General features: G+C 36.5%; 1 protein-coding gene across 4 annotated transcripts in view; it reads left to right on the top strand.

Moving 5' to 3' along the window:
• Window positions 1–21,786, top strand: part of ERLEC1 (endoplasmic reticulum lectin 1) — a 42,125-nt gene that overhangs the window by 721 nt on the left and 19,618 nt on the right. For 3 of the 4 annotated variants that reach the window (XM_044918906.1, XM_044918907.1, XM_021701279.1), the window contains exons 2-10: window positions 7,635–7,739; window positions 8,888–8,968; window positions 9,550–9,627; window positions 9,761–9,824; window positions 10,516–10,550; window positions 12,999–13,222; window positions 13,315–13,444; window positions 19,815–19,976; window positions 20,793–20,852. In XM_044918906.1, coding sequence (XP_044774841.1) covers window positions 7,635–7,739; window positions 8,888–8,968; window positions 9,550–9,627; window positions 9,761–9,824; window positions 10,516–10,550; window positions 12,999–13,222; window positions 13,315–13,444; window positions 19,815–19,976; window positions 20,793–20,852 — 939 coding nt within the window. The remainder of the gene's footprint in view (window positions 1–7,634; window positions 7,740–8,887; window positions 8,969–9,549; window positions 9,628–9,760; window positions 9,825–10,515; window positions 10,551–12,998; window positions 13,223–13,314; window positions 13,445–19,814; window positions 19,977–20,792; window positions 20,853–21,786) is intronic. The other variant, XM_044918908.1, reaches the window with a different exon arrangement.

Raw genomic sequence — 21,786 nt, 5'->3', positions numbered from 1 at the left:
TCCTTTCCCTAATCCAAAGGTTCATTTACCTCGCATTCATTCATTCATACAGCAAGTGTTTAGCGAACACATTATGTGGTTGTGCCCTCCATGCTAAGCATTGAGGATCCAGCGGTCACCTGCTCTCCGCCTTTTAAATTTGTCTCGTTAGACATTGCTTACCAACACTCCCACCCCGTGGAAGAAGCTTTCTTAGAATCACGTCAGGCACAGGTATTTATCTTCTCTTTAGAGAGTCAGCTGCAGGTCTTCCTCCACCAGCCGCCTTCTCTCCTTCAGTATTACCACCCTACCCACACAACTGGTTGTACTGCAGATAGGAGTTCCCTCTCGCATACTAGTCATTTCTGTCTTGTATACACACACGTGTATATGTACATACTCACAGCTCTTTCTCCTTCAGAGTTGTTTCCGAGAGGGTTATTTGGCCTTTGAGATGTTAATGACATTCTATTCAGAATAACCTTTAGGGTGCTGATATTACGACTGTTATTTAAAACCCCAGAACATGAGATTCTGTGATCAGTTTTCCTAGAGTGATGAACATTTTTATAACTTCACAGTAATGAAAATTTGCGATCCTCTGTCTTTAGGAAGTACTCTGCTGAAAAGTCTTCCTACCACTGTAGGCCAATAAAAAACTGTGCACTTAAGATGCTTACCGTGTAGTAGTTAATTTATTTATTTCAAACTGAAGTCTTGGAAAATACAAAAGCTTTTTTAAAATTCTTATTCCAGTTACCTGTAGTCATTCCATTTGGGATGACTGTTTTGTTCTATTACCATATTGTTCTATTACTACTTCATTGAAACAAGAATAAGTGATAGCATGATGTCAAAGCAAGATTTAGCAGGACAACAGATGTTATGGTTACCACAACAGCTTTCTATTTACAAATGTTAGTTTTTGCAAATATTTCACACTTGTTTATTTCTCTACTCCTCTTCTTTTCAATTCTCCTATTCTTGTAGTTCAGTGGTACTCAGCATTATCTAAGTAAATATTTCTCTGAGAAGCCAGGTTTATCTTTGTTTGAATGCCATGAAATATTGTTATATTAAAATACTTAGAGGGCATCTGGGTGGCTCAGTCGGTTAAGCGTCTTCTTCGGCTGGGGTCATGATCCCAGAATTCTGGGATCAAGTCCCGAGTCGGGCTCCCTGGTTAGTGGGCAGTCTGCTTCTCTCTCTCCCTCTGCCCCTCCTCACTGCTTGTGCTCTCTCTCTCTCTCTCAAATAAATAAATAAAATCTTTTAAAAAAATAAAATAAAATACTTATATAAAAGTTTGTTATAAGTGAGATATAACTTTAGCAGTCTTGAAGTGAGAATAATTTAGTCCAACCTCTGTTATCTTTCAAAAGAGCACACAGAATAAACATGAGAAGTGTTTCAGAATGTTGTCATTAAAGTATTTTACTCTTGCACCTGTCAGGTTTTTTTGTTTGTTTTTTTTTAATTTTTTATTTATTTGCGAGAGAGAGAATCAGAGACAGAGAGCATGAGAGGGAGGAGGGTCAGAGGGAGAAGCAGACTCCCTGCTGAGCAGGGAGCCCGATGTGGGACTCGATCCCGGGACTCCAGGATCATGACCTGAGCCGAAGGCAGTCGCCCAACCAACCGAGCCACCCAGGCACCCCCAGGTTTTTTTTTTAAGATTTTATTTATTTGAGAAAGAGGCAGAGAGAACACAAGCAGGGGGAGGGGCAGACAGAGAGGCAGAGGGACTAGCAGACTCCCCGCTGAGCAGGAAGCCCAACTTGGGGCTCTATCCCAGGACCCCAAGATCTTAACCTGAGCTGAAGTCAGATACTTAACTGACTGAGCCACCCAGGCGCCCTGTTATTTTTTTGGTTTTTAATTTAAAAATTACATGCTGATATGCAACCCTGAAGACTTCCTGACTTACAAGTGGATAACTAAAACTGGCCTTTTTAGAGGTTACTACCAGATTGTTACTCTGTTTTCTTTCTGGCACTGGTGTTTGCTGGCTAAAAAAAGGTTATGGAAGATCTGTCTTAAATGTATCCTCTACGAACCTTTCACATATCTCTCAATTTTATTTTGAATTTTAATTTTTAATTCTCTTTGGCAATGTAACATAATCTAAGATGGGCACATCTGAAGTTTTTTTTCTTTTTTTTTTTTTTTAAGTTATTTTGAGTGATGGCAGGGTGGCTCAGTCAGTTAAGTGTCCACCTTCAGCTCAGGTCATGATCCCAGGACCTGGGATTGAGTCCCTCATCCACATCGAGCTCCCTGCTTGTGCCCCCCTTCTTTCTCTCTGACAAATAAATAAAATCTTTAATAAAAAAAAATTTTTTTTTAAGTTATTTTGAGGAAAATCTAGAGACCTTTTTCTGTGATTTGGCAAAAGGTCTGTGGCCCTCATGCAAAAATAAACTGTAGGAGGGCGCCTGAGTGGCTCAGTTGGTTAAGCGGCTGCCTTCGGCTCAGGTCATGATCCCAGGGTCCTGGGATCGAGTCCCATGTCGGGCTCCCCGCTCAGCGAGGAACCTGCTTCTCCCTCTGTCTCCTGGCTTGTGCTCTCACTCTCTCTCTGTCAAATAAATAAATAAATAAAATATTTTAAAAAAATAAAAATAAAAAAAAATAAACTGTAGGAGTCTTTATCATTGGCCTTTGGGTTTTGTTTTAGTACTTTTTAATCTTGAGGCTTCTCTTCCCTCCTTTTTGTAATTGACACTACAGCCCTCCTCACCTCGCACTGTCATTTTCTTTTATGGGCCAGTTGGTGGGACAAATATAACTAAGCAGCTGTATGAACTGGGATAAGTGCCTTTATCTCTCTACTATCTGAAATTGGGAGAGACTAGATTGGAAGATGTGAATTTTTTTTTTTAGCTTTAAAATTCTTCTGTGCTTTAAATCATCTCCCCATTCAGATATATCAAAACAATATATAATCTTTATAATCTTGCTTTCAAATTTACCTAGAAAAGTTATTAAGCACCAAAACTGTGTATATTTTTTAATGTTTATGTTAACTAATTAATGACTATGATAGTCTTTGTTTACTGGTTTTTAGCATTCAGTTTTTTTGTGCGTATATATTTTTCTTCTGAAATACCATCTCTCTCATTAAACTGTTCAACTATTCATTACTTCACAGAGTTCACAGATTTCACCAAAGTAAAACCACAGAATAAGTCCAATTTTCTCTTTACTTCTCTTGGAAATATATTCCCACTCAAAAACTTCCCATAGGGGTACCTGAGTGGCTCAGTCAGTTAAGCCTCCAACTCTTGATCTCAGCTTAGGTCTTGATCTCAGGGTCATGAGTTCAGGCACTGCGTTGGGCTCTGAGCCTACTTTCAAAACAAAACAAAACAAAACAAAACAAAAACTTACCCCAAACACTATGCTTGGGAAGAATGGTAACCAACTCCATAGTTCCAAGCATGTTTGTTTGTTTGTTTTCCAAGCATGTTTATATATGCTGGGAAGTTGTACCACTGAGTTTATTTTACAGCTTCTCTCTTTTGTCTCTCATCCTCTATTTTAATTCTTCCAGACTCTCGTCAAACATTAGGAATTTCTCCCCTGCCAACATATTTTTTAAGTTCCTTAACCTTAAAGTACCCTACCCCCTTGGATTGGTTTCATTATATTAATATCTGACTTTAATCAAATCACTAATAGCACCTCTTACACTGAAAATACATTAAGGTATTATATGGAATTTTTTTACACTATCTGCAATTCTGTATATTCAGAATTTATTATATTTCATTTTCCTAAAGAACTGTTTTACTAAATCAAAAGGAAACATTTTTAGTAGCAGATCAAAAAAGTTTTTTAACTTAGAAAATCAGAAAAGGTTATCTTTTTCCCAGTAATTTCTTTATGAAAAAGAGGATAAAGTTTGTTAAAATGTTTAGTTTGTGTTCCCAATAAGTGACTCACTTTCCAGCAGTTTTCAGATAGAGGAATTGCTACTTGATCTGTTTTATTGAAGAGGAAAGCAACCCTTCCAAAACTAATGAAAGACAAATCTTTGCATCTTCAAACAAGTGATGGCTTTTATTTCTTGTTACCCTTTACCTAGACCTAAAAACAGTAGACAGAGTATAGCCAGGGCACAGGGGTGCAAAAGCACCTAGGTCTGGGGATTCCAAACAGACGAGGTTCAGCCACTCACAGCTGACAAAATCCAAACTCAGAGAAATGAATGGTGGTGAAACAAGAAAGGATTTAATTTCAGTGAGGCCAGCACCCAGAACACAGCAGACTGGCGGCTCAAAGACTGTCTCCAAAGTGCTGAAAATACTTCCAGATTTATGTATGAAAAATATGGGCAAAGCTGGCGTGGGTATGTTCAGGGAGGCACTGAAGGTCAAATCAAACCTTGTCATGGAGTCAGTCATGGGGAGGCGTCTTGCTGGTTCAGGCAGTCCTTTTTACTTGAGGGAATAGTTTTGGTTCCCGTCAGGGAATGCTTTGCCCCCTGGATCTTCCAGTCTGAGCCAAGAGACAAGCTGGAAGGAAGAACCCAACTAGGAAGTTTGAGGTCAAAATGGAGGTAGCCGAAGTCCTTTTCCAGGAGGAATGAGTTTCTTATCATATAAAAATAAAGCCCCAAGTGTGGTTTTTATTACAAAGAAAGGATTGTCTTCCTTTCTTTGCTGTGGTTCCAAGCAAGCAGTTCTTTTTCCATTGTTGGCATTGTGAATGTTTTAGTAAATAAGTCAATATTGCTGTGGAATTCAATTCTGAACATTAGAGTTGCAGGTACTTCACAAATAGAGGTAAATACTCTTAAGTCATACGCTACTGGTTGCCTTCGCTACTGTACAGGAATGATTTGGCAAGACTTCAGGCCAGCCATTGCTCAGCAAATGTGAGTCGTGCTTTGAACAACTCTGCACACATTCTGCATATATCTGAAAAACGGCGAAAGGCTTTGTAAATGTTACGTCTTATAGCAATTTGTTGGCACAACTGAATAAATGTTTCTAAGGATCCCTTTTTCATAAATTTGGTTTTGTAACTCTCACTTTCAAGTCTCTTTGGTTCCCCTCTTCACTTACAGTGGTTTTTTAAATAAGGATCCTTCGTCATAATCCAGGAGCCTATATAGTAATCTAAAAAAATGTTAAACGCTGATGCAAATATGTTAAAACATATTATAAACATAAAACATAAAACAGTTAAGAGCACACAAAATATGGAACCAGTCTGCTTGGATTCATCTCTGTACTGTGCTACTTACTAGCTGTGTTACCTTGTACAAATTTTTTTTAGAAGATTTTATTTACTTATTTGAATGAGAAAGAGTGAGCAAGAGAGAACACAAGCAGGGGGAGCAGCAGAGGCAGAGGGAGAAGCAGGCTCCCCGCTGAGCAGGGAGCCCGATGAGGGGCTCGATCCCAGAGCCCTGGGATCACGACCTGAGCTGAAGGCAGACCCTTAGCCGACTGAGCCACCCAGGCGCCCCAGCTTGTACAAATTAAGCTCTGGGCTTCAATTTCCTTTTCTGAAGATGGGTAGAATGTTTGTCTTAAAGATCGATGAGTTAAAAAATGTTAAGGACTTAAAACTGCAATACAGCTAATTACAGCTTGTATTTACTACTATTTTTTGTTTTGTTTTATTGTCTTGGAAAAACATTGCGATAATTTGCATTTGTGTGTAAGATAACATTGGATCAAGTAGTGCTTGTTTTATTATGGTTATGAGTCCTTCTTGTTAAATTGAGAAAAGAACAGTTACTTAATAAGAATGGTTCTTTCTTCATGAGGGATGGCCAAATAGTATAGTGGTTTCACAGTATCGTAAGATGAGAAGTTAAGAGTTGAATTATCATGGGGCGCCTGGGTGGCTCAGTCGTTAAGCCTCTACCTTCAGCTCAGGTCATGATCCCAGGGTCCTGGGATTCAGCCCCGCATCAGGCTCCCTGCCCCGCGGAAAGCCTGCTTTTCCCCCCCCCCCCCCCCCCCCCCCGCTTGTGTTCCCTCTCTCGCTATGTCTCTCTCTGTCAAATAAATAAATAAAATATTTTTTAAAAAAAAGTTGGATCTCACAGAACACATATCATAGAATATGAAAACTTCTGTCTTAGTAGTGACACATCTGCTATAACACAGCAAAGATTTCTGTTTAGTTAAATAATATGAGTTACATTAATTGAAATGTTCATTTGAATTACATTGGTTCATATTTGGTTTGTGAATTTGTTTGGTTTTATATTAAGCTTTAAAGATAGTTTTGTTGGGGCGCCTGGGTGGCTCAGTCGTTAAGTGTCTGCCTTCGGCTCAGGTCGTGATCACAGGGTCCTGGGATCGAGCCCGGCATCGGGCTCCCTGCTCAGCCAGGAGCCTGCTTCTCCCTCTCCCACTCCCCCTGCTTGTGTTCCCTCTCTCGCTGTCTCTCTCTCTCTCTGTGTGTCAAATAAATAAATAAGAATTTAAAAATAAATAAATAAATAAAAAATAAAGATAGTTTTGTTGATACATAGCGGGAATGGGCAAACTTCACCTTTGGGTTGGCCAACCACCTATTTTTGTAAATAAAGTTTTTTCAGGACACAGCCATACCTGTTAATTTTCCTCTTGCCTATGCAATGTCTTACTAGAATGGGTGGTTGAATAGTTGCAACAGAAATCATATGGCCCACAAAACCTCAAATATTTACTACCTGGCCCTTTACAGAAAGAGTTTGCTGACCTAGGATGTATACTAAAAAAAAAAAAGTTAAGTCAGCACAGAGGATCCTTAGGGATTTTTCTTTTTCTTTTCTTTTTTTTTTTTTTAAGATTTTATTTATTTATTAGAGAGAGCACATGCGCACAAGCTGGGGAAAGAGGCAGACGGAGAGGGAGAGAGAGAAACAGGCTCCCCACTGAGCAGGAAGGCCAATGTCAGGCTCGATCCCAGGACCCTACGACCATGATCTGAGCCAAAGGCAGAGGCTTAACCAACTGAGCCACCTAGGCACCCCTAGGGATTTTTCTTCTAAAAGTAATTTATCCAAATATGAAAAATAATGCACTATTATTATGTTCAAGTGTCCCATCCAACAGAATTGAGAGAACATTTATAAAATGCTATTGACTATCACAGATAGGTGGTAATTGTTAATAGGAGTAATAAGTATTCAGTAATGGTGTATCTATGAACGTTCGTTGCCTCAATGCTTTTTTTTTTTAAGATTTATTAATTATTTGAGAGAGAGAGCTTTGGCGGGGGACAGGGGGTGCAGAGGGAGAAGAAGAAAAACCCAAGCAGACTCTGCACTGAGCATGGAGCCCTTTGCAGGGCTCGATTTCACCTGAGCCAAAACCAAGAGTCAGACGCATAACCCACTGTGCCACCAAGGTGCCCCGCCTCTTAACACTTTTTAATCCCTATTTCAACTTCAGTCTGTTGCATTACTACTTTTTTCTTTATACTCCAAATTTCATTTGTGTTCATTTTTTTTTCTAACATCAAGATAAAGCTTATCATCCTTATTTTGATCTTAAATAACCTGTAGAATCCTTTCCCCTGCCTTAGGAAATACGTTTAAAAATCCTCTGTTGACATGATGAATTACTTTGACCTAAGACTGTAATTTATTCAGTGTAATACAACTTAACCAAAAAAAAAATGTGTATTTTTTGTTCTATTTCTAGCCTACAACTGGAGTTTTGTATAAAGAAGATAATTATGTCATCATGACAACTACACATAAAGAAAAATATAAATGCATTCTGCCCCTTGTGACAAGTGGGGATGAGGTAACTTTTTATAAATATATCTGTAATCCTTGTCACCAGAGATATGTATTTAAAACATTGTAAATACATACTTTAAAATAAAACTGAATGACAAGGTTCTCAGTAACCCTGTTTATCATAAAAGTAGTAATCACTTTTATTATTCTTGAATTCTTTGATTTTACAGTTCAACTTAGAAAACTTAGCAACCAATTAGTCATAGTTTTAATGAAAATCTAATTCCACACTTGCTTTCTTTAACAGAAATGGGGGTTTTGAAGCAGGATATAATTTTTAAATATATATGTGAAATTTTTTTATAAAGAATTTCTAAAAATAAATCTATAGGTACCTGTGCTTTTTCCCTACCTTAGCTCATGCCCCTTTCTTCCTCCCGAAATGCCCTAACTGCCTCTTATCCATCCTTCAAGGCAATGACTTCTTTCAAGATGAAACAGGAGAGTCAGCATGGTAAAATGAAAAGGACACCAGCCTAGGAGCCAGGAGGCTGAGGTATAGGCTACAGTTAGCTGTGGAACCTTGAACAGATTTGAAACTCAGTTCTTCCACTCAATAAATTATTGAGCTATTTATGTAATACTTTCACAGTCTGTAAAATGGAAATACTACAAACTCAGTGAGTGCTTTCTTAGGTTTTGTTCAGATTTGAAATCTGTGAAAGATAGCTCTCTGTTTCATTTTGTTTTAAACCTTCGTAAGACACAAATATACATGTGTGCAATCATATGCATATGCATATGGCATTCAAGTCTGAAATGTAAAAATATATAGGAAACTGGGATGTACCTTAAAACTTTTCTATACCTTCTATAAGATTCAACTATTCTGAGGCTTTCATAGTTAGAATTTGTTCAGATGCAAGTATTTAAAACTTCTGAAATAGGTTCATAAGAATTGTTCAGGAAACTGATACTCAGAAACCTTTTTTTAAGAGAAGAGAGAATGGAAGATTATTCTATGGCTCCATATTTTATACTTAAATTCTTTTGAAAGAAGTGGCAAACCGTAGGATCTTTTTAAAAGTTTTGACTTTTTTTCCCCTTTTATTTCCAAGCATTTGTGATTTGAACAATGAGTTAATATCCAGACAGAAGAGTTGGGTGAAGTTCTAGAATAATTGTAAGTATTAAATCCTAGTTCTTTCATAGGAAGAAGAAAAGGATTATAAAGGCCCTAATCCAAGAGAGCTATTGGAGCCACTATTTAAACAAAGCAGTTGTTCCTACAGAGTACGTATTTTATGTTCACTTAATAAGTAGAAAATAAATTTCTAGTGGCCAATAGACCCTTGAAAATAACTGTGCATTTCTTTTTACTTTATTATGTTATATCAAATTTTAAGTTAGTTGTAAACCAAAGCTATTGCTTAATAGTATTTTGTTCATTTAAATTCCCGTGCGGTAGATGAAACAAACACCCAGTAACACCAGTTTCAAATAATATCACTTCCCAAATTGTTCTGAATGATTTTCAGATCAAAGGAAAGTTTCCTTATATACAATTTTACTAAGAAATGCTAATTGTTATTTTTTAGACTATGTATAAAATGGTCCCTAAGCCAGGTGGTTAATACAGATCCCAGGCGTAGTCTAGACCTGTTTTCTTCACAGAATTTTCACAAACAGCTAATTAGTGAAAATAGTGACTAGGCTTCAGAAATTTCATATTTTTCTGAGGCGTAATAAAGTTTCATTTAATGAAAGCTTACTCTAAATCTTGAGGGAAATCTACTCAACTACATAAAATATCAAAAAGTAATTCAGTGGAGTTATATGGCTTTTGTATGTTTAAATACATCCATTTTTCTTAGATTGAGTCTTACTGGACTTATGAAGTATGTCACGGAAAACACATTCGACAATACCATGAAGAGAAAGAAAGTGGTCAGGTATGTTTTTCTTCAAAATATGAAGGGTGGAACATTATACAATGAGAACTTTAATAATGAGATTGATAATTTTAAAGTTGTATTCTTGGTATTTGCAAAATACTTATTATATTTTTATTTTATTCCAATATAGAAAGTAAATATTCACGAGTACTACCTTGGGAATATGTTGGCTAAGAACCTTCTATCTGAAAAAGGTTTGTTTCTACAGAGTGATTTGATAGTAATGCTGGAATTTCGTTGAAAGTATTTATGTTCAAATTGGAATTTAAAAGATCTTATAGGAGACTGTATGCATTTTAAAACACTAAAATAAATTTCTGAACAATCCCTTAGAAAACTTTTTCAAAGAGATCTTTTCATTATTTTTTACATCAACAAACATTATGCTTTTTGTCTACATATTAATAAATTTTTAAAAATCTGGTAAGATAACACATGTTAGTGTTATATTTATATAGTGTTAATGTTAGTCTTTTGCTTGCTGTAAGCATAGTTGTTATACATGGAAATAGAAATGTAGATGTGTCCCTAAAATTGTGAAATATTTTTGTTAATCTATGTTATTCAGAGTCAGCTAATTTAAGATTAAAATTCTCACTGATATAAAAATACTTCAAAAGAAAATTGTTGTGGCCAGTTTTATGCCTCAAATAAAGTATTTCATAGGTAAAGATGTAAGGATTAAATTTGTCCTTTCAAACAAAACCATTTCAAGGCAACTAGCTAAAAGTAGTAAGATAAAAATTATATGTATGTTTTGGATCTTCTTTAGAAAGAAATTTAAAATTACAAAATTGAAAACGTAATCATTTGTATTTTATATATAAGTCACTGGTCATTCTTTACACCTACCTTACATAGGTAATATCTTATATTATTCCACAGATGAAGAGGCAGATGAAAACGAAAAATCAAAAGAGGCAAGTGACAAGTGTTGATTTTTTTTGCTTTTAACATCTATTATTAGTGAGGCATGAATTTATACTACTTAAATGACAGAATTTAGTCCTGTGTTCTTTAACTGTCTATCAAATACCTCAGAGGATTGGGCCAAAGAAAATTTGCAGTATGTTAGATTTTTCTGAGAACAGTTATACTGTGATACTTTTATTTACTTTTAGGATCATAGGAAAATTAAGGAACTTAGCAAAGATGTGTCTGGGAAAGTTTTCATAATGGCAGTGTATCACTTCCGGTCTTAGCAGTGGTTCCCTCTGTTTAACATTGGAAACAATTATAAATAAGAGCTTTTGCTTTTTCCCCCTAGTTTGGCCCCTATCTCCTCTAGGTAAAACAGATAAACTACGTATGTAAATAACAAGCTACCAGACTGCAAGCATCTTCAAAGCAGGGACTGTCTTTTATCTCTTTACCCTGCAGTGCAAAGCAGAGTGCCAGATATAATATAGGCACTTCATAAGTGTGTACTGAATGTGAATGCATAATTGATGACTGAAAAATAAGATTGTTTAAAAAGAATGATTCCTTAGGGTTCCTAATCACAATTTTTAAATGCCCCAGTAGTTCAAGGAATGCTTTCTGAATCCTAAGAACTCCTATAGAGTTAAATAACCTATTGATAGAGGATATTTCTGTAAGTGGTTTTATATCGTAATGATAATTTTGGGGCGCCTGGGTGGCTCAGTCGTTAAGCGTCTGCCTTCGGCTCGGGTCATGATCCCAGGGTCCTGGGATCGGGCCCCGCATCGGGCTCCCTGCTCCGCGGGAAGCCTGCTTCTCCCTCTCCCACTCCCCCTGCTTGTGTTCCCTCTCTCGCTGTGTCTCTCTCTGTCAAATAAATAAATATCTTTAAAAAAAAAAAAAAGAATGTAATGATAATTTTATCAGAAGAAAAGTGAAATGGCAAAAGGCCTTAAAAGGGTGGCTTTGGGGGGAATTGATAAGCTAAGCATAGACACACATAGCATTGCTATTTTAAAAGATTTTAATTTTACAGACTACCTTTGAGATAAAATATTTATTTACTGTGGCTCTGGAGGATAGCAAGATGGAATTCAAAGTGTGAAATGATAAAGGAAGAGGAAGAAAAGGGTAAGGGAAGAAAACTAACATTTACTGAGCCCCAATTTATAAGCCAGATACTGTGCCAGGCATGTAATAAAAGGTAATGCTTAATTTCCCCCACAACCTCTGAGTATATATTATTATTCTCTTTTTACAAATGACAAAAACTGAAATTTGGTCACAGTCAGAAAGCCAGTAAATTCAAAGCTTGGCTTTGAACCCAGGATTTTCTAATTCTGGATAACTAGCATGAAAATAGCATACAAGAAACCTCAAAATATTTTTTCCTGGAAACATTTGTTTATTGCCTGTTTTACACATGGCACTGACAGGGTACCAAAGTGATACAAGATGAGCTCCCTGCCTCCAAAGAGCTTGCTTGGAGATATTATTAACAATATTTTTTTAGAGCCCTTATATTAGATTTTTCTTTGGTTTATGTAGATGAAATATGAGAGCTAGCTCCTTAATAATCCTTGTCTTTTGAGGTGATCTATTTTATTCCCCCATTCCATGAAAATTTCTTCATTTGTCCTTTGCTGGGCTTGAATAGATTTATATAGGAGTTTATGTTGAAAAGTATGGCTCTTAATATTAATGACAGGGAAAAAGAATAAGCAGATTAATGAATGAGTACAATATTAAGATTCCTGTTTTAGAAGATAGTGTTTTACTATGTAGCCCCACTTTTTGACAAATCAGACTTCAAACCTCTAGAATCTAAAGTATAACATAGCCATTCACTGAGAATTCAGTCTAGAAAATTCTGACTAGTCCAGTATAGTAAGTTCCTGTATTTTATCTTAATCTCTTTCTTTAGAACTGTTAGAAATAGGGCGCCTGGGTGGCTCAGTTGGTTAAGCGACTGCCTTTGGCTCAGGTCATGATCCTGGAGTCCCTGGATCGAGTCCCACATTGGGCTCCCTACTTGGCAGGGAGTCTGCTTCGCCCTCTGACCCTCCCCCCTCTCATGTGCACTCTCTGTCTCTCAAATAAATAAATAAAATCTTAAAAAAAAAAAAACTGTTAGAAATAATTCATATTAATCAAGAGATTATATCCTTTTATATAAATATACACTTAACATCTTAATTTTAGCACCAAATAAAATTTCCTTTTTTTGCTATATAAAACTGCTCTGAAAATAAGTATTAGCTCAAATAAGAACTTAGGAATCAAAAGAATGTTAGAGGAAAAGTTTATAGAAAATACAGAAATGTTACCTTTATAAAGGTTGGTTTTATTTAAAATGTAGTTTTTTTCCTTTAAGAATAAGTGTTTCTCCCATCCTCACCCCTACCTCCATTTCTAATGAAAAGTCTGTCTTAAACTCTTTTTTTAAGATTCCCACTAAAAATATCGAAGGTCAGATGACACCCTACTATCCTGTGGGAATGGGAAATGGTACACCTTGTAGTTTGAAACAGAACCGGCCCAGATCAAGTACGGTGATGTACATATGTCATCCTGAATCTAAGCATGAAATTCTTTCAGTAGCTGAAGTTACAACTTGTGAATATGAAGTTGTCATTTTGACACCACTCTTGTGCAATCATCCTAAATATAGGTAGGATGTGGATTTAATATTTTAAACATGAAACGCACACATGCTTTAAAGTGTCATATGCTTAGCTTTAATGCTTTGTTCTTACTGAATAGATTCAGAGCGTCCCCTGTGAATGACATATTTTGCCAGTCACTGCCAGGATCACCATTTAAACCCCTCACCCTGAGGCAATTGGAACAGCAGGAAGAAATACTAAGGGTGCCTTTCAGGAGAAATAAAGAGGTATGTGAATTATGTAACAGTATTTTCTCAGTGCTTCCTTTTCCAAATTTAAGAGCATGTATCAGTATTTTAATCATTCCTGTAGCATAGTAGTAGTAATTTATTTTTCTGACTCAAATTTTAAGTTCCAATTTTTTAACTGATTTTAATTATTTTCCTTATTCTTGTACTTCTCAGAAACTATTTTATCATTCTCTTACTCTCATGATTTCATATTTTAAAGTGTGACATCCTATTCATTGTAGTTAAGTTGACTTTTTAGGTAGTTGACTGGCCTTCCCAGCTGAGCCCCTTGAAAAAATAAACTACAACTCATCTTCTAATGCTTTATTTCTTCTTCAACCCATTGCTCTATGTCATCAAACCATCATTCTTCTGAAACTTCTTATTCAGGTCAACAGCAATCTTTTGGTTCTAAGTCCACTGGACATATACATAACTTGATCTTAGCACATAAAACACTGAACATGTGAAGCTTGAACTTTCTCTACTGCCTTTACTTGAAGTCATTCTCTCTGGTTCTCTCTGTTCTCCTCTCCTGTGTTTTAGGTCTTTGTCTACTTCCTGCCCTGAAAATGTTGACGTTCCCCACAGTTCTAGCCATAGTTGCCTTCTCTCTGTAGTGTGTATAGTCTCAAGTGAGCTCATCCAGGCCCATTCTGTTAACTTCATTAATATGCCCATGAGTTTCAAATACACATCTTCAACGTTGACCTTTCCCCTGAACTCAAACCACAGTCACAATAGTTAACATGGATTGAATATTAACAGCTGTTATCTAATCCTCACAAAAACCTACAAGAATATACTATTATCATCCTCCTTAACATGTTAGGAAATTGAGGTTCAGAGAAGGGAAGTGACAAGTGATGGATTACAGATGAAAATCAAAACAGTCTGGTTCTGGAACCTGTCCTCTTAACCACTTCTCTATGCTGCTTCTCCTTTTCCATGTGCTTTTTTCCCTTTTCCTCTGCTCATTGGACATAACCATATACATTTTCAGTAATCTCAAATTCATCTGTCTCACACTGACCTTTTCCTAATCTTCCCTGTTGTTGTTTTTTTTTTTTATTTTCATTTATTTACCTATTTATTTTTGAGTAATCTCCACACCCAATGTGGAGCTTGAACTCACAATCCCAGGATCAAGAGTCGCATGCTCCCTACTGAGCCAGCCAGGTGCCCCTTCCCCATTGTTTTTAAAGCAGTGTTACTTCCTTTGCAAATGAGAGAGGACTTCTAATGAATTACTCCAGGAAGAGATCAAAGTTTCCTCTTTTTTGGTCTTGTATTTTACTCAGTCCTCCATTATAGCACTTACATGGCTAAAATTGGTTGATTTTCCTATGATTCTTACACTAAGATCAAGGAGAATATGCTATGCTTTTATTACTTTGAGGTTTCTAGCTCCTTGCATGATACCTGGTATACTGTGGGTACTTAGTAATGGTTTAATTAACTAATAACTAACATTTAGCTGCAAAGCCTGTTTCTCCCCTTTCTCTTCAGTACTTCTGGCAAGAGTATTGCCACACTCTTTGTGGCTGTTGTGAACACTGCCATTCTGATAGGAAGGAAAAATTATCTTATTAATCTGCACTTGATTTGAAGTGCTCAATTAAAAGATTGGACATGGATTTTTCTACTGGTCTTCTCCCTGATAGTGATTTAAATACTGACAAGTACTTAAAAGTCAGCTCAGTCAAAATGCTTCCCAAATCCCAACTTTAATTACTCTTCAGAGAAGAAATGGCAGCTTACTTTTCTCTAATTAATGTGTTTAATCTGCCGTTTGAGAAAAATTGTTTTTAAAAAGCTACAGATGATAATACTTTCAAAATACTTAGGACCCTTAGGGGCACCTGGGTGGCTCAGTTGGTTAAGCGACTACCTTCGGCTCAGGTCATGATCCTGGAGTCCCGGGATTGAGTCCCGCATCAGGCTCCCTGCTCGGCGGGGAGTCTGCTTCTCCCTCTGACCCTCCTCCCTCTCATGCTCTCTGTCTCTCATTCTCTCTCTCTCTCAAATAAATAAATAAATAAATAAAACTTAAAAAAAAAAATACTTAGGACCCTTAGAATACATGTTGTAGATGAAAACCTTAGGTAATACTGTAGGGTGAAAAGTTATTTAAAGTGACATTTTTCTCAGAATCCTTTCCTTTATAAATCTATTACGTATAACTTTTTTTAAAAAATTGGTATTTGTCATATGGTTTGCCTTTTAAATGTGGAATAAGCTTAACCATAAAGATAATGAATTTTTTTTCTGTTTTAAACAAAAATACAAATCTGGCTATCAGAATTTTGTTTTGATATTATACCTGTTACTTGTGTTCTGTTTGACATGAAATGGTTTATTAAGGGGACTTAGGACTGAAGCCTCTTGGGCTATGGCAAATAGACAACATGACAAATTGATCTTCACAACTCCACCTCTTGTAAGACCTGCTTTTATAGCCCTAGAGGCTGGGCGTACACACTAGGGAACTACCCTGGAGAATGTTTAGAAATAGGTATGAGTACAGAAACTATTTGCTAGATAACCCACTAAATAAAGTCTTAATGAGGCTTTAAAAAAAAAAGAGAGAGAAAAAGAATAGGTGTGAGTCATAGTCACTTCTTCAGCAGATCAAGGGTGTTGTGCCCGGAGGGTGTACTTAAGGGCGTAGTTGAACAAAAGGACAGAATGGTGGGGGTGCTATACTCAAGAAGGCTTCAAGTAACAGAGGGGTCATCATGGCAGATTGGTCCAAGATGATGTTAGTCTAGCTGTCACATGTTACCCCTCAAATCCAGCTCTTAGAGTCTCATATGCCCACCTCTTCCATGATATTCCCTGAGCCATCAGAGAAGGGCTTTTTTGCAGTAAGGGCACTTTGGCTAGACAGTGTCCAAGTTGAATGCATAATCCACAGCAGCTGTAGAGACAGCAAGAAAAGAGACCTATGTTGACACAACTAAGAATGAGTAATAATTTTGCCACCATGTCCCCCAGACTTTAAACCAGTTTGATAACTACTGGGTTAAAGTGCGCACAGGACCATCTAATGCCTATATCTCTTTATGCATGTCTTTTAATGCATAAGTGATACTGCCTGAATTAACAGTCGTATATATGCATCATTTGGTTTGAATGATAGCATAAGTGCCCCCTTGTGCTACGGTGAGTACATCCAAGGCCATTCTATTTTGTAATATGGCTTTTCACATCTTTGTCATCTCTGTGTTCATGAGTGGCAGGCTATGGTAACTATTGTTGAGGATCCTCTGGGTATAATTAATTGTCTGTATGCCATATCACATCTTCTGTGCCTAAAGATGGTACAGATATTCCTGCTAAATGGTCATACCAATGAAAGACAGCATGGGTCCATCATGCCTTTAAATGGGGCAAATTTGCAGAGGCTGTTAGGGTGCTATCAGTGCTGTTATTATATTACATTAATTTGGAGATTACTAGACCATTAGGAATCCATTTTATGAATTTCCAAACCCTGCCACAAAAACTATCATCTTGCTTTTATTGGAATAATTTTTCTTAAAAATGCAAGGAGATGTTCTGTCAACAAGAAGCAATAATAAATGGTCATACTTCTATTCTTCCTACCTCTTCCCCTATCTGAGCTGGAGGTTTCAGTGTTTTTCCTCACTAACCTTACTATAGGTCTCATGCATTCTAAGTAATTAGTTTAGTCTATTAGAGCTTAGCTCCTTAGGAGCAGTGACTATGTCTTCTTCATTTTTAATACTCAGCACTTAAAACAGTACCAGGAGTGTGGTATGTTCTGAATGTAGAAAGACTATACATAAAATCCAAAGTCCTTTCAAAAAAATAGGATGTCATTTGGCAATCTTTGTTCTTCTGGAATACTGGAGGAGAGGAAGGGTAAGGTCACTGGTTTCTAGAGTAACCTTGCAGTGACTCCCATCAGCCAAAGTAGAAGAAAAGAACCACAGTGGAGCAATGGCGCCTACAGCAGGTGAAAGGAGGCATCGTGACCACTATACATTTACTAGGAACCCTTTTACTATTTAATTTCTTTAATTATGTTACTCAGTTTTAATTGGTATACTCCTTTAATTCTGATCTAGATTCATTTTCTCTCCTCACTGTCAAAACCCAGTTTACTTCTGGATTCTAACTCATTATCCTCTTTCGTAACTATTCTCTCCACCCACTTCTGCATTCCTTTAGAGTCTCTTCCTCTCTGGCTTGGGTTACTTCAACTCCCAATGTGGCTCCACCTCGGGATTTGTTCTTACTAGTCGACTACTTCCCTGCCACTGCGACAGTACTACTTAAAATCTGATCAAAAACTTGGGCGCCTCGGTGGCTCAGTTGGTTAAGCGACTGCTCAGGTCATGATCCTGGAGTCCCGGGATCGAGTCCTACATCGGGCTCCCTGCTCAGCGGGGGGGTCTGCTTATCCCTCTGACCCTCTTCCCTCTCATGCTCTCTGTCTCCCATTCTCTCTCTCAGATAAATAAATAAAATCTAAAAAAAAAAAAAAAAAAATCTGATCAAAAACCTGATCCCATATTTTTGCCTAAAATCCTTAAGATGAGGGGCGCCTGGGTGGCTCAGTCAGTTAAGCGTCTGCCTTCGGCTCAGGTTGTGGTCCCAGGGTCCTGGGATCAAGTCCCACGTCTGGCTCCCTGCTCAGCGGGAAGTCTGCTTCTCCCTCTACCTCTCTCCACCGCCCCCCCCCCCCGGTCTCTCTTTCAAATAAATAAATAAAATCTTTAAAATTAAAAAAAAAATCCTTAAGATGATATCCAAACTTCTTAGAATTATGTAATTTTTTACCAGTAAGTACCTGTTTATCTTTTTAGTTTTAAATATTATTCCACATCCCACGTCTTTGCTCCTATGTCTTCCTCAGGTTCACGTGCATATGTGCACACAGACACAAAACCTACAGACGTTCACATACATCACAGATTATTCATGTTTCAAGAATCAAGGGTTTTCTCTCTGTGAAGTCTTCATGTTTCAATTCTTCATCAAAATCTCTGTGAATCACCAGTCCCTCTGTGAATCTGCTGTTCTCTGTACCCTTTAGTGGGCGTCTTTCTTTACCAACTTGCAGCGTCCTTCAGGACAACAACCAGATCTTCCTGCATTTTAATAATTATAATTAATATTCTTATTTACTCCCACTTAGCTCTTTACCCTGATTGTTATCTTTTCTTTACCCATAGTAACCACATTTTCCAGAACTAAATGTAGTGACAAAATCTAACAAGTAGTGAAATAATAATATTTTAGTGCATTTCCTTTCAGCCTTTTTGGGGATTTTTTTTTTTTTTTTGATACACACACAGAGATACACATGAAAAAAAAATAATTGGGACCAAACTGTGTGCTGTGTGTGTGTAAATATATAAAATATCTTCACTTGTTTTCACTTAACAGTATATCATTTTTTACATTCCTGTGTCATAAAGTAATCTTCTATAATATTATTTTAATTATCTCAAATATTTTATGGTTTAAAGTACCAAAATTTATTTAAATTATTTACTGGTGTGGATATTTTTGTTGTCCACAATTTTTTATTAACATGAAGAATGCCGCCCTGAATGTCATTGAAGCTAAATCTTTGCACCCGTCGGTGGTGATTGTTTACTCTGGATAAATTTCTAGAAATAGGTCAAAGGTAAGCACATAACGAAGAGTTTTGCTATATACTGTCAAATTGTACTTGAGAAGAATTGTGGAATTTTACAGTCCCGTTAGAAATATTAAAAAAAAAAAAGGGGCGCCTGGGTGGCTCAGATGGTTAAGCGTCTGCCTTCAGCTCAGGTCATGATCCCAGGGTCCTGGGATCGAGCCCCGCATCGGGCTCCCTGCTCCTTGGGAGCCTGCTTCTCCCTCTGCCTCTCTCTCCCTCTCTGTCTCTCTCTCTCTCTGTCTCTCATGAATAAATAAATAAAATCTTTAAAAAAAAAAAAAGGCAAGTGCTGATACATATTTGTGTATATTTCTTTGTATTTGTGTGTATATAATGTGTGTGTGTTTTCTAGTAAGGTGGAATACTACTTAGCTTAGGTACTTGCATTGGAGTAACTCTAGCTGCTATGATCAAAAAAAAAGAAAAATGAGGCAAAATATATGAAATGATAATTATCCCGGTGTGTTGAGAATGGCCATCATACCCCTAATTGGTAGATGGAACTATCATTTGTCTAGAGCTTTCTCTATTGTATTAAGTGTTGCAAAGTTCATTTTCTTAAAACACATTAAAAATGAGTGGACTTTTATTTTCCAAATTTCCTTCAGTTTAAAAATAATAAAGTCCTAACTGAAAAAAAAAAAAAAAAGTATGGTATAGAAGCCCTTAAACATATGTGTTTAACTTTAGGAAGAGTTGCAATCAACTAAAGAAGAGAGATTTCCAGCAATCCACAAACCCATTGCTGTTGGTTCTCAGCCTATGCTCACTGTTGGAACAACCCACATATCCAAATTGACAGATGACCAACTCATAAAAGAGTTCCTTAGTGGTTCTTACTGCTTTCATGGGGTGAGAAGTGAACCTTTGGTTTCAATATTTATCTAACAGCTTTCACTTGTGTGTTATTTAGTCACGGGTCATCAGCAGCCCTGAAAAAAGATTTTGTCAATAGAGAAATGGCAGGTTTCTGGAAGCCTCCTAATGGAGATTTTCTGTCTGCATCTTACTATAATCCATAATAGCCATTATGTTTTCTTTGCTCACAAGCTAAAACTTGACCTTTACTTGACAGAAAATACATATAACTAAGTCATGTGTGATTCTGGTTGATTGCTGGAATGGGCATCAAGGACTGTATATCCTCAAAAAAAAAAAAAAAGATTGTATAGCCTACATTTTAGTTATGTAGCAGTCACATTTAAAACTTGAGTTAATATCTACAAAGGTTAAATTTTGCCTCTAATAAACTATTAGTTCCAGTGGGAAATAGAGTCAGTGGAATTTTCATTTTATCTTATTTTACCAAGGCAATACAGCAGTTATTCTCTGTATTTGTCTTTTTTAAATTATTATTTCTCAGTAATTTCTTTTTTCTTTTTATTATTGAAGTGTAGCTGACATACAATGTTATATTAGTTTCAGGAGTATATAATGTAGTGATTTGACAACTCTATACATTACTCAATGCACATCACACTAAGTACAGTTAATCATCTTTCACCATATAACATTATTTCTCAGTAACTTTTTTAAATTTTCAACCATATTATTGCTATTACAGTTTTTCTAATTATATATATTTCTATTCCTGTCATGTGGCAATACTGAGACAGACCCCAATCCCCCATTCTTTCTGTGTAACTTGATCTGTTTTCTTTCCTATAGGGCGTTGGTTGGTGGAAATACGAATTCTGCTACGGCAAACATGTACATCAATATCATGAGGTATAGAATAGCTTTCTGTCATTCTACCACTAGACAGATTCAAGTTTTAAAATTCGTTTATGGAAAAAACGAGGGGGGATGGCATTTTAATTATGCAATGACTTTAATATGAAAACATTCAAAGTGTCTCTGAGTTCTAGAAAATGGAAAACTTGGTTTTAACTAAGTCACTCATCTAAAAGTAACGTTTATTAACTCCTCAGATTCTCGTATTACTGTGTTTCTGGAGGAATAATAGGCTATTGTGACTAACCTCTAGCTTTGACTGAGGAAGTAATCATTAAAATTCTTCTTTAAATTAATGAAGTGAATAGTAAGGTAGTACGTTATGGCTCAAGGTAGGAAAATAGGGTAAATACAGCAGGTTTCTCCCTATACAACATACCGTATCATCCAAGTTTAAAATCAACTATGTTTTAAGATTATACACATTGGCTTTTTATTCTTCCTTTTATTTCTAATTTCATAAATCAGATAGCATTTTCTTCTACAACTTGAGCCAAACTGCCTGAATTCTGAACTTCAGGCTTCAATAAATTTGTCATAGTTGTACCTTGTTTGGTAGGGTAAACTGCTAGACGTTGAAGACAAATGTTAATTAATAAATATTCACCTGGCTGTTTTAAACAGCTCTTTTTATTTCCCCAAAGGAATAATATCTAGTAATTTAAAAATACTGTATTTACCCTCTTGAGATGTTATGAGTCAGTCTTAAATTCCAAGACAGATCATACCAGGCAAGATCATCAACTCAACCTTCTACATTTAAATCATTCCAAATTTATGAGGCATCTGTAAACTAGGACATTTTATTTCTCTACTTAAACCTGAGAAATGCCATTTCACTCTTCTTCCCACTTCTTCTTGCTACTATGTAGAGGTTTCATTTATTTTTAATAATATTTATTAAGAGAAAAAATATTATCTAAGTACA

Source organism: Neomonachus schauinslandi, chromosome 10, assembly GCF_002201575.2.
Source record: "Neomonachus schauinslandi chromosome 10, ASM220157v2, whole genome shotgun sequence".
NCBI lineage: Eukaryota > Metazoa > Chordata > Mammalia > Carnivora > Phocidae > Neomonachus > Neomonachus schauinslandi.
The sequence above is the reverse complement of the archived record's forward strand: the minus strand, read 5'-3'. Positions and strand labels throughout refer to the sequence as shown.